The sequence below is a fragment of the Megalops cyprinoides genome, chromosome 7 (assembly GCF_013368585.1).
Source record: "Megalops cyprinoides isolate fMegCyp1 chromosome 7, fMegCyp1.pri, whole genome shotgun sequence".
NCBI classification, from domain to species: domain Eukaryota; kingdom Metazoa; phylum Chordata; class Actinopteri; order Elopiformes; family Megalopidae; genus Megalops; species Megalops cyprinoides.
In genome coordinates, this window is record NC_050589.1 from 30,371,955 (window position 1) to 30,384,684 (window position 12,730).

At 48.7% G+C, this 12,730-nt stretch overlaps 1 protein-coding gene across 2 annotated transcripts; it reads left to right on the forward strand.

Moving 5' to 3' along the window:
• Window positions 1-471: 471 nt before the first annotated feature.
• nol9 (nucleolar protein 9) lies at window positions 472-9,885 on the forward strand. Of its 2 annotated transcripts, none has more exons than XM_036532424.1 (13): window positions 472-838; window positions 1,477-2,046; window positions 3,049-3,271; window positions 3,882-4,012; window positions 4,469-4,610; window positions 5,070-5,163; window positions 5,418-5,515; window positions 6,046-6,207; window positions 6,289-6,544; window positions 7,361-7,475; window positions 7,596-7,770; window positions 8,840-8,973; window positions 9,156-9,885. In XM_036532424.1, the coding sequence occupies exons 2-13, from the start codon at window positions 1,534-1,536 to the stop codon at window positions 9,279-9,281; spliced, it is 2,169 nt and encodes a 722-aa protein (XP_036388317.1). In that variant the 5' UTR covers window positions 472-838; window positions 1,477-1,533; the 3' UTR covers window positions 9,282-9,885. The 2 variants fall into 2 exon arrangements, with proteins under 2 accessions (XP_036388317.1, XP_036388316.1); XM_036532423.1 differs by having other exon boundaries at window positions 473-838; window positions 5,067-5,163.
• The last annotated feature ends 2,845 nt before the right edge of the window (window positions 9,886-12,730 follow it).

The following is a 12,730-nucleotide window of genomic DNA, read 5'->3' on the forward strand; positions in this document are numbered from 1 at the left end:
GTACCTCAATAGGGAAATCTGAGGGAATGTGAGAGCCGTCTGCTGTAAGCAAGTGGCGGATACCTTAAATTAGCTAGTTATGTAAAAAATAAAATAGAAAAAAACACCGCAATAGCCTTGCATCATCCTATTCATTTAACAGTATGCTTAAGATTATATTATCTGTAAAATATAAATTACTCGAAATTAGCTTGTCAAATACCTGTTTCTTACAGTCGCTTATTTTGTCTGCCACGTTTTAAAAGTAATTTAACATCGTAATCTGCACAGCTGTATATTAATAAACAATGTTCACAGCTAACTGATGCGTATGTTAAAGAAGTATTCGTTTTGTATAAATAAAGCAACATTTGGTAACTTGGAAGGGACCCTCTTCGGTTCGTGTACACACGGCGCTCTATCTTATCAACCAGCAGAGGCGCTGTAACAGACAGGAGGAAGAAAACAAAAACTCGGGGGTGGCTCTTTACTGTCCAACATTTTCTGCGAAGAGAGCGCTTCGATGCGACATTTCTCTAAAATACAGTTTTAAATGGTTTTGATCTGCGACCGATTGTAGGGGTTCAGGTTGCCCGCTGTTTCATTCTGCTTGGGTGTCTCGTCCAAACGAACCTAAAGACCTTGAGTCGTTTGAACTGGTATTGGGTGTGAAATGCGGCTAGCTAGCTAACTAACTTATGCAGTGCCTTCCAGCAGAATTATGGTTGGCCAAACAAGTCATTTTGCTGTGGCGGCCGTGTCTACACATGGACCGAGGTCTGCATAAATAAGGGACCGTTAAATGGTGGAGTTATCCACTAGTAACCATCGATCTATTCATCTTGAAGACTGAAAAAAGGTAAGGGACATTTTAACGAATCTGTTTGGCAGCTAACGTCAGCTATTTTGGCTGATTATCAAGATAACTAGCTCTAGCTAGATGGCTGCACGTCGCGGATCATGATTAAAATGAAGTGGCTCTTAGCAGTCCTAGCTGGCCAGGTGACTACATAGCTACCTAACTAGGGAACAGCTAGTTTGCTAGCTGTTCATAGGTTGGTGTCCTGTGGAATCCATATAGTTTGTTAATAATGCGATAGTCGACCGATAAGATCCTCATCAACATTAGCCAGTAAGGACTACTAAGAGGATGGCGACGTAGACGACAAGCTAGCTATCTGCTTTTTGTCGCTAAATCACTTCATCGAGCAGTGTCTGGTAAAAGTAGAAATGTCTGCAATTTGCGTAATTAATTGTTGTACATTGATTGATTAAACATGGTAATGAACTTCTGTTAGTTTGCTACCTACAGTCTTTTTTAAGTACTCAGTGTCAAGTAATGTGTCCATCAGTTGGTGTTACAGATACCATATCTTCCCTGCTCTGCCATTCAAAAAACTCAAAACCTTCTGGTTTTAGAGTTAGTATGTAAAAGACATTCCCAATGGACAAGGCGGATTTATGGTTCTCCTGCATGAATGTTGCATCTCCCTGCAGGTGTCCTTTGGAGGCTAGTCTGAGGTAGAACGGCTTCATCCGGTGCAGTGGATAAATATGAAGGTGCCAAACGGTAGTGCAAAAGTCAAGGGCAGGAGTTCTGGGGAGACCAGGAGGATCAAGAAGAAAAAGCGACACTCCCAGAATGCCACCCCAATGAACTCTGACCCCAGCAACGCCAGCCCTGACACCGCCATGGCCAAAAAGTACTACCAGTTAGCCAGCAGGGGGAAGCCTAGTCTGAAGAGACTAAAGGGCAGCGCTCGGCCAGTTTATTCCGGCCACGGGCAGGTTGCTCTTCAGAGGGGCAAGGGGACTTTCAAGACGGGAGCTCCACCTCAGCCACACACCAACGGGGGCCCCGAATTGGAGCTGGACAGCAGCTCGGAGGACTCGGAGCACTGGAGCTCGTATGCGCGGTCCATTCTGCAGAACGGCATGGAGGGGTCTTCAGGTCAGGAGGTCTCCGCCGGCACCGTTCTCGGCGGGAAAGGGGAGGAGTCGCCGCCGTACCACGCCGAGCTGGACTGCGTCCACAACCGGGCCGTGCTGGTCTTGCAGCAAGGACAGGTGGGGAGGACGCTGGTCCATATGCTTCCTCACTCAGGAGGCCTTCGTCTCTTTGCACGCATGCTGCATGATCAGTGTCTCGCTGGCTCCCATGTCGGTCACTGCTGTGTGCTGTCTTCCACGTGTGTGCCACTGTCAGCATTTAACCTTGTTTGTAATGTGGTTCTGGTAATGTAATCATGACTTGTATTGAAAAAAAGTTTGAACATCGATGTTTCCACAGCAGATGTGCTGCCCCCGAGTGATAAGTGGATGGTCTCTAAAGTCATACGTCATGCATAGGCCATAGAGGAGCACGCATAGAGCAGTTGATGTTGCATGAGTGTCTTCTGTGGGGGCTTAATCACCTCCTGGAGTCAGGAAAAGAGCTGGGTTTGTCCCCCATGGGAGCAGCCTGGCACTTCTCCCCTGTGAGTGAGACACAGCTATTGTGGTTGAGCAGGTTGGCTGCAGAGGTGCCAGGTCGGTCCGCACTCCGTGCAGTTTACGACCATGCAGTTTTCCTTTTTGTGGTTTAACTTGTCCCCTGGATAAGAGTGTCTGCCGGTTGGGTGAGTTGGTTGAGCGCTTTGAGGGGGGGGGGGGGGGGGGTATAGCAGAGGTAATTAACAGGTCGTGTCAAAGGTTGTGTCACATGGTCACATGCTGAGATCACTCCTAAACACTCTCACTGGATTTACCTCAGGAAGCCTTGCAGAGCAAGGACAAATGGTATATCACGCAAGGGCTCAATCTAGAGCAGATCTCAGATCATAGATGTCAGCAATATATCCAAAACTCCACTCTGGCCAAGCAGAGGGCAAGGTGGAGCTATAGCACATTGTTGATGTCTATCCCCTCCTTGCAGATCTTTAAAATGAATAAAGAAAGGCTCAGGGAAAACAGCTGGGGTGTGTCTGGAATGGGGGTGAGAGAAAGTACTGGGGTGCAGGGTGGTTCTGGAGTGGGCCAAGGTACAGACTGACCTCTGTGTGTGTGTCCATCCCCTCCTATCCCGAGCAGACCCTGACGTTCCGGGGGAAAGCCCTACTGACCTGCCTGTATGGGAGGGTGGAGGTGCTGGGTTTCACCATCGAAGAGGGCCAGCAGCCGTACCCTGTCTTCTCCCCGCCAACGCACTGCCCCCTCACCGTCACTGCCATGGTCAACTCCTTAATCACCAGCAAGACCCGCAAAGAGCGCCGCCTGGAGGCCAAAGCCATTGTGCGCAAGTACCTCTCCACAGGTAACGCCCCAGGGAGAATCTAGGCTGCACTGGCTCTGAGAGTAGATTGATGTTTGGGAAGGGGAAGCACACACATACACACACACACACACACACACACACACACACACACACAGTTCTAACACACCTAGGAAAATGTGTCAACGCTCTCGGAGACGTATGACTTCAGAGGTTGTGATGTTGTTGAATAGCAGAGTGGAGATCTTTTAGGTGCACGCTGCCTTATTCCCACCCCAACAGGGAATGTGCTACAATGAGAAGGACATAATTTCCCAGCACATAAAAAACTGACTTGTTCTCCTGCCTCTGGAGTGCAATGTGGAGTAGGGGTTAGGGAAGTGGACTTGTTTTTAGCAAACCTTTTATCCCCAGAGACTTACACAGCGTGATAGATCTCATTACAAATGATCCGTTTCCATAGCTGCATATTTACTGAAACAGTTCAATTTAGCTACACATCCAAGCTGCCACCCCATGGTGGTTCTGTGACCCTCGTTGCACCCTGAATTACTGTGGTAAGTGTCCAGTTGTGTAAAGAGATATATATTACAATGCAAGCTGTCCCAGAGACACTGATCTGGGCTCAGTGTTCCTGTGGTTCCGCCCGCAGAGCCGCGTAAGAGGCTGCAGAGCGCGGTGGACTCGGACTCCTGCCTGGTTCTGCTGGAGCCGCTCGACACCCCGCTGACCCGCTTCCTCACCAGCCTGCCAGAACACCGCGAACTGTTCGGGCTCAGTGCGGTGAGCGCCATCAACACGCGCATACACCAATAACAACAGCTGCAGTGTCATATCACACCCACTGTGTGCTTTATCATATTTATTATTAAAGTTTCTCTTTGTGTCTCATGGCATTGCCTTCTCATGCTCTACTGATAAGCAAGACGCACCACACTAGTTAAAAGTTAATTACTTTTACTAAAAGTTAATTAATAAATGTCGCGTGTTAATCGATGTGAAAATTTCTTAAGCTTAGGAAATGAAAAATACAATGTAGCCTCTCTTAACATTCACCCAGATTGTTTGGTCTGTTGTTTCGTTTATTTCCGTCTGCATTTAATGGGGGTGTGTTCTGTCAGGGAATGTTAGGGAGGGGCTGGCTGCATTTCCCCAAGCACTGCAGGGTCACCTTAAAAACTGACGACCACAGAGACCACCGTCTCACATCGGTTTGCTTCTCTCGTGATTGGTTGGCAGATGGAGCTCAAGAGCCAGTCGGTGGCCTTGGACTGCCCTCTCTCTGCGGTCGGCCTGATCCCCCTGCATGGCAGCAGTGAGGGTCTGGTGATGTCACAGAGCTACAGGAACGCCCTCACTGGCCTGGTCCACGCCTGCGCAGGTAACACCCACGTCTGTCACTCAGAGCAGACAGGACTGCAGTGTGGATATGGGGGTTTATTACCAGAATGGGAGAGAAATTTCCCACCCATCTCACTGTGGCCTGTGTAGGCTGCAGCTGTGACCCACACTTAATGCAGTACAATAGAAAATAAAAAATACTTTGCCTGCACTTGATGTAATAGCAGCAGCACTGGGCTTTGTTAGTGTGTGAAGTTTTGTAATTTCACCCTTTACGACCAAGCCACAGATGTACAGCTTTTAAAAAAAGGAACAATGCGTGGTCATATGACCTCTAATGGATTGCTGAAAACTGCCTTGGTTCCTTCTTGTATAATACTACAGTACTGTACTGTACTGTGCACTTTAAGTCAGTCTGGAGAAAATCTGTCATGAATAAATGTGAATGTAGAAATATTATTTTGTTTAGTGTGACCAGTTGCTTTTTCTCCCACAGAAGAGTCTGATGGCTGCCCGGTCATTTTGGTGTGTGGGGCTAAGAACACTGGGAAGTCCACTTTCAACCGTCACCTCATCAACACACTGCTCAACCAGTGAGTGCCACCGTGGCCTGTTCTGCAACATGTTCACAACGTCATGGTGACGCTGAGGGATCCATCATGGTTCCCTACCGATCGTCTTGCCAGCAGATTAGGTGTCTCAATGAACAGCTGGGAAGCGAATGCTGCTCTGTCTGTGAATTCAGATACATCAGTCTGCCCTTGTAATACAATGCACAGTGTCACCTCTGTTTGTGTGTGTGTATACTTGTGTGCGTATGTGTGTGTGTGCGCGTGCATGCGAACAGCACTGCCAGCGTGGAATACCTGGAGTGTGACCTGGGTCAGACAGAGTTCACCCCACCAGGCTGCCTGTCGCTGTCCACCATCACAGAGCCACTGCTGGGTACGTACCGAGCTGTGTGCGCGGCCTCACTCTGGGCTCAGCCTCTGTCTTCAGCACATTCTGCTGTGCCTTTAATCACGGCGCCTTGCAGGACACCCTGTCTGAATTTCTTCAGTGTTTGTTTTTTGTTAAGCAGACCCCTCTTCCCCAGGCACAAGCTGCCGCTCTACTCCCAGCACATTCGCTGAGCTGATAGAGGTGAAAGAGCAGTGTAAACCACAGTGACCCTTTTCAGTTCAGACCAGTCCAGTGCCCCGACCATGCCACCATATACTCTCATGTGGAATTAGTCCCAGTTTTAAAATCATTCATGTGTAAAGAGGATGGTAGTAATGCAAACAAATGTGATTATAATTTTGAAAGTTGGTTCATTCAGTTAATAAGCCCAGCATTCACCTGTAGAGCAGTGGCTGAGCTGGCTGTATCTGACGCAGTCAGGAACCCTAAGAAGAGGCCTCTTTGTGACCTTGCATTGATGTCACATGTCAGTCCCAGTCTTTGGGTCTCAGTCTGTCCCATCTGCTCCTCAGGTGCCCCATTCACCCACCTGAGCACCCCGGAGCGCATGGTCTTTTTCGGAGAGACCTCGTGCGAGAGGGACCTGGACCGCTACCTGGAGTCGCTCAAGTTCCTGTGGCGCTCCTACAGTCGAGACACGCCCATCATCATCAACACCATGGGCTGGGTCAAAGGTCAGGCCCGCTCGCAAAGCGGAAATCGTCCTGCGCACCGTTCGGCATGATCAGTGGTGACCGTGTGCCTCTCTCCCATAGGTTTCGGGTTCCAGCTGCTGGTGGACTTCGTACGGCTCTTCTCTGTCACCCACGTGGTGCAGCTCAGCTATGGGGCCACCTACCAGTGCCCCGCCCTCACCCCCGCCTTCCTGAGGACCGCCCAAGGCTGGCAGACTCGCCCACAGGCCCCGCCCACAGGAGCAGGGGAGGACCTGGAGGAGCAGGTCAGCCCACAGAGTCACATGCTGCTCAGCGTCCAATCGGAATTCCAGGGAGCGGGGGCCGTCAGCAACATGTGAGTATTTTGAAGACAGCACAGGCGACCCAGGTTCTGCAATACCGTGGTGTGCTGCATTCAGAACCAAAATGTTCTTATAAGACCAGTTCAAGAGTTTCATAAGCATTCAGTCAGTGTGTTTAAGGGTTTCGAGTATAGATGGGTTTTAGGTGTTTGTTCAGTTTAGCTCACACAGTTTTCAGATGTCAACCTGTAGCTACTAAAGGGAATCAGCTGACCTCCTGACTTTGATGTCTGTCCATGACTAGTTCACTTTCGGTTCCAAATTGTTTTTCCTGAATTGTACTAATGTATTATTAAAAAAAGCAAATTATACATAATATTTTGTTAATTACCCTTATTCTTTCACGTTATGCATTTTTGAAAACACTCAGCAGTTAAGTGTTTCTTGACAACAGGGAAAAAATAGTCTTGATATTTATTTTATTAGTAACATATGTCTAAGTGAGTAAATGATCAGGCTGATTAAGCAATTAAGAGCCAAAATTGGAGCAAAAACAAGCGCGCACATGGCCCTCCAGGCATTGATTTGTCATCCCCAGTTAAATTGCACTAATTGGGTGTTTGCTCAGCTGAGGTCAGTCATAGTGTTTGTGCTGGCAAAGCTGGAGTTGGAGAAAGCAATAGTGTGGATGCTATAGGAGCTGTGTATCCCTGACCATGCTCTGTTTAAATGCATGTTCCTCAGCATGCTCTATTGCTATGTGTGTCCCTGAACGTGCTCTGTTTCTCTGGGTGACTCTAAACGTGCTCTGTTTCTCTCGGTGACTCTAAGCATGCTCCGTTTCTCTCCCGATGGCGTGTCTGCTGCAGGAGGTACCACCGCAGCAACGTGCTCCGTGACCTCGCCCTGCTAGCCTACTTCAGCCAGCTGCAATCGCCCGATCCGGGCCCCGTCCGGCCCCTGCACTGCTTCACCCCCTACCAGGTGAACCCCCCGCAAACCCCACCCTGGGGACTCAAAGGCCAATCACCATGTGAGCCATTGTTTCCCACTGGGACACTGTGTCCTGTGTGTGTGACCCTCTCTCTCTGTGGCCACTGCCAGGTGCCGCTGTCAGCAGTGGCCGTGCGGGTGACACACTGTGAGGTGGCCCCTGCCCACGTGCTGTACGCTGCCAATGCCAGCCTGGTGGGGCTGTGCTGCCTGGGGGAGAAGGTGGCCGGCACAGGGGGGCCCGTCCTGCTCTCCCACACCCCCGTCTGCCAGTGTGTGGGCTTCGGTGCGTACCCCCATCTCTGCACGTCTCCTACACCCCTCCCTCTCTCTCCCTCTGTCTTAAATTCAAATTCAGACAAGCTTTATTGGCATGGCCACACAGATCTGCATTATTGCCAAAGCAATTCTCACATAAATATGTGAACAAAATTACAATTAAGTGAAAAATATGCCCACACATACAGAAGCACACACACGTTTACTCACATTTATATGTTTATTATATGTATATCTCTCCCTTGTGTCATGTGCTCTTTTACTCTTCGTCTCCATCTTCTCTCTGTCACTGTCTCACTCTGTCTCCTTCCTCTTACTCTCCCTTATGTTCTCTCCCTCTCTGGCTGCCTCTGCCTCTGTATTCCCACTGTCTCTCTCTCTCTCTCTCTCTCTCTCTCTCTCTCTCTCTCTCTCTTTCTGTCACTCTGTCACTCTCTGCTGGGAAAGGGAGTGACGCAGGCTTTGTCAAGAACAGTTAGGACAGTACGCTCTGTGGTTTCAGATTCCGGGTGGCACGCAGTTACTTTTCCCAGGAACCTCATGCTGTTGCCCAATCCCACGCTCAGTCCTCTTCCAAACAATAGCTGGCACAAAACGTCTGTGCAACCTCTCTCACACCAGTTAGGAAAGCCAACACTTGCTGTACAGAGTGGAGCCTGTACCAAGCGAATCATGTGACCTGAAGAGGAATACAACCAGCTGGGCTGTTGTTCCTAGGTCTAAAGTTATTTAGATGTTAAAGGCCTTTATGCCTTGCCAGATTTGCCTCTGGTTTTTGTTATGTCCAAACATTCGATTACATTATAGGTTTAACTGTTTATCCACATGGGCATGTGTCATTGAAAAGTACTGTTTAAATTAACTGATGACTTGAGTAGACATAGAAAGCCTTATTTTCAGCACTTCAGGGTCATCTCCCACTGGGAAGGTCCATAGAATCGTCTCTAGGCCTAAATGGCCATGTCAGTGGGCTATGTCCAGTTGGCTTTATGAGTGGGTAATATGGAAATATATCCTCATAAGGGAATGTGTTCAGAAAGTAATGGTCCTTTTGTGTGTGCGTTTGTGTGTGACAGGTGTCCTGCGAGGAGTAGATGTGGGGCGGGGTCTCTACTTCCTGGTGACCCCCGTGGCCCCCTCTGTCCTGCGGAAGGTCAACTGTCTGCTGCTGGGAGGGGTGACGCTTCCCCACACCCTCCTGAGAGCGCAGGTGAGACGCCCCGCCCCGAGATAGCCAGGACAGCGTATGCTCACCGCCTGTTATCCGCTCAAACGCCAAGTAACGGAGTCTGGCTTGTTGAGCGCTGCTCATGGTGACTGCATGGAAGCATTGCTCATTGCTAGCTTGTGCCCCTGATCATGCCCCTCACTCAGTCTCTCTCCGTGTTTCAGCCCGGAATTGAAGGGGAGCAGCCCTACGTCACCAAGGAGTACAGCTTTGAGCTCACAGGGGCAGGGAAGATGAGGGTCTTCAAGGGCCTGGTGAGAAGAGAGCACATGGGCGGGGGTGGCCATTAGACCCGCCCTCTCCACGGAGGGACACTGGGGTCGGCATGGAGCAGCGGTCAGAGCCAGGACTCCTGTAGGGAGCATCACCGGGGCCCCTGCAGACAGAAGGAATGAGAAAAGCCAAATGAATGAACAAGACTGAATGCTGGGAAATGGGGGGCTATGCTGTTAGTTTTTTTTTTTTTTAACGCAAAGGTCAGGACTTGTATGGACAGGGTTTTCCCTTGGAGGCAAGCAGAGGATCCAGACTCTTTCTTCTTTCTGTATCGGGCCAGCTGGTACCAGATAGTCATGCCTGTCAGAATGACACCCTTTGTTTAAAGAATTCTGGTTTCCCTTGCAGGGATTTTTAAAATGGTGAAAAATGGCTTAAAATGGCAGCTGTGCCACACATCTGCGGTTAAAAAAAAATTGAATTCCCATTCACTAAAACCCATCAAAGAAGCGCCTTCCGTCCAGTTTGACATGCAAATTGGTGATTTGATCTTACTTTTTTGGCAAAAGCATTGATGTCTGAAAAATGTGCCAACAATAATCAGAATAATGTGTGAACAAATTGGGTGTCCAGTATACAGGATTACTAATGTTGGGCAAATCTGCATTTTGTTTCAGACAAAAATGTACAGTCTTCCTTAAGGGAAACATTTCTCAGCTGTGGTTAAGATATGGAAACCTTGGGATCTTTTTTTCTGTAAAAAATGAAATGTACTTTGGTGAGAAAAGCACAATACTGTACAGAATAACTCCATCCATAGTCAGTCCTTGGACTTGGTACATCTGTGTTTCATCCTGACAAAAGGTATCTTTTTGTTGTGCTGGATCAAAAACTGCTTTTATCTGTCTTAATACCTGAGATCCTTGCTAAGTAGGACTTTGTGAGTGGGCAACATTTTAAAAGCCCGGTAATGATGATCCAGTGTTTTTCCTCTTGGGCAGTTTAAACAGTTACTGTACAGACTTGTCAGGATCTGAGAGTTTCTCACATTGACCAGGGTGGAACGTGTGAGGCGTGTATAAACTGGGCTGCCTGGTGGGCCAGTAAAACCACTCCCTCATTGCCCACTCCTAACCCCTCCTCTCCCAGCAGTGCTCAGGATTTTGCAGTGTGAAGTCTTCTGGAGGGGAGAAGGTGGCGGATTGAGAATGCAACGCAGGACATGCGTGCCTCCATGAGTGGGCTGAAGGTGTCAGAAGTAGAGGCGGTTTGATTTTCCAAGCACACTTTGAGTACAGCTTTGGCCCGACACCAGCAGGGGACACTGTGCGGTTGAAGGGATTCCAACAAGTCTGAGAGGAATTTACCGACAGCCTCAATCCACGCTCTTAGTTCCTTCATGGATAGACTGAAACTGTTCGATTTATGTTCAGCTGGGAATTCATGTTCATGGACAGTGAGGCCTTCGTTGGGGAGAGGGCTGCCAGACGGAGTGGTTTTGATGAGGTTTGGGTGGCAGTACAATCCACATCTGAGGAATGGCCTTTTGGAAGCAAGGGGGTGGTTTGGGGGGGCGGGGTGCTGGACAGTGGTGGCGTCATGGGACACTGTTGAAGGTATAACACAACGGGCAGTACTCTCACACTCTGATCAGTTCTGGTCTCTCATTACAACCTTTTATATGTGTATCGCAAATACGGGGGGTGTGGAGGGGTATCATTATTGTAATAAAACATTGCTCTTGTGTAATTTCAGCCTCCTGTTATTCTGTGGGCATGCTGTACCAAATTCATCAGGTGTGGTAAGGAGAGGAGGGAATGATAGTTCCAGTGGTTTATGGGATGGTACTGAAATCAGCTCCAGTTTTCCTGCAGGTGATCGACAAACCAGTCCCTCATTTCTGATAGGACAGGCTGGGGAGTTTCATATTTACTGGGCTTGGCCACAAGAGGGCAATAGAGATCAGTTTTTTCATTTCATGTTTCAGATGATCCACATATTTTCACTGTTGTGATTGAGTTGTCATGTGACATACAATCAGAGATATCAATTCTTTGCCTCTGCAGTATAGCTAAGTTTCCTAAGGACTGGGCTGTGGCATTTAGAAGGAGGAGTCTGCAGTCAGTGGCTTCCACCCGATTGGCTGTAACTCCTTCCCAGTCAGTGTCCACTGCGTAGTGCAAATGTTGGTGAAACTGGAGGATTGGTGTAAGGTCAAAGGGGAAAACATTAACTGCTCTCAAGCATTGATCCTGGGTCAATATACTCCTCTTACAAAAGGCTGGGTAACAATTAGGGCCATCAAAACTGGTCCTGGATCACTTGATTTAGACAGGTGGTGCCTGGTTTTAATAGGGAGATTGTTTGAGTCTTAGGCTGAAGGCAAGAAGCTTTGCCATATTTGTTGATTAAACATTTGAAACCCTCTCCAGCCGATCGCTGTTTAGAAGCTTAGCCATATTAGCAGTACTGTATATCACCAGATGATAAGTGCAGCCTGGGTCTGTCATTTGTAGTGAGCTGCTGACCCAGCTAAAGACTAATATTTCTGACTGGGGGTACTGCTGTCACAGTGAATGAACACCATTCACAGTTGCCATACATAACTGAGGGCTACAGATTTGTCCCATTCAAAGCAGTATTGCATATAATACAGCCAATGACAGGATTCAGGAAATGTGCGTACAGCTAATGTTATAGAAACTGTGAAACTTCAAAGAGGGTGTTAACACTCTCTTGATAAGTTGGCTCGGACGGCGCTGGTATTTCCACAGCGCCAGTTGGCCGAAGGAAGGCCGCTTTCTAGGAAATTCCATCCCCCCCAAAGACGCTCGGGTTCAACATTCCTTGATCCCGTAAATCAGCTGCATGACAGGCACAATAAAAACGCTGTAGATATACAGTCGTGTCATGGGAGCCGTCCCCGGGTCGGCTCGGCAGCAGCGGTGGTGCTGCGCTCGCCCCGATGGCCAACAGACTCCGGAAGAATGCTGCTCCGGCCGTGTTAAGACTACATCCTGGAAATGAGGGTGAAAAAAAAACGGTTCGTTTCCAAATTTCGCAACTCCCCCCCCCCCCCGACGCTCCTCTCTGCGCTGCACCCGCCTGCCGCTCCTTGGAGATGCAGAGCAGAGTTATTCGAGGTTCCTGAATGGAGCCGGTGCCACGCTGTGTGTTGTTGCAGTGTCAATGCCGTGTTAAACTGCTGTGTTTTTATCACGTTTTTTCAGCGCATGCCTGGTGAATGGATCCCTTCAGGTGTGTGTGTGTGTGCGTGTGTGTGTGTGTGTGTATATGTGCATGTGTGTGTGCACGTGATGCAGGATTATTTCAGGCTTTGCTGTTTGTGACGCCACTCTACAACCAGTTAATGCCTGGTGCTGCACTATGCATTCAACCCTACAACACTGGGAGGCTGAGTGCAAACTTACATCCGTGTTTTTTGACATGTGACTAACTCCTCATAGATACTCTGGGCAATTTTCATCAGACTGCAGAAGACACTTGAAGTCAGACAGCTTGC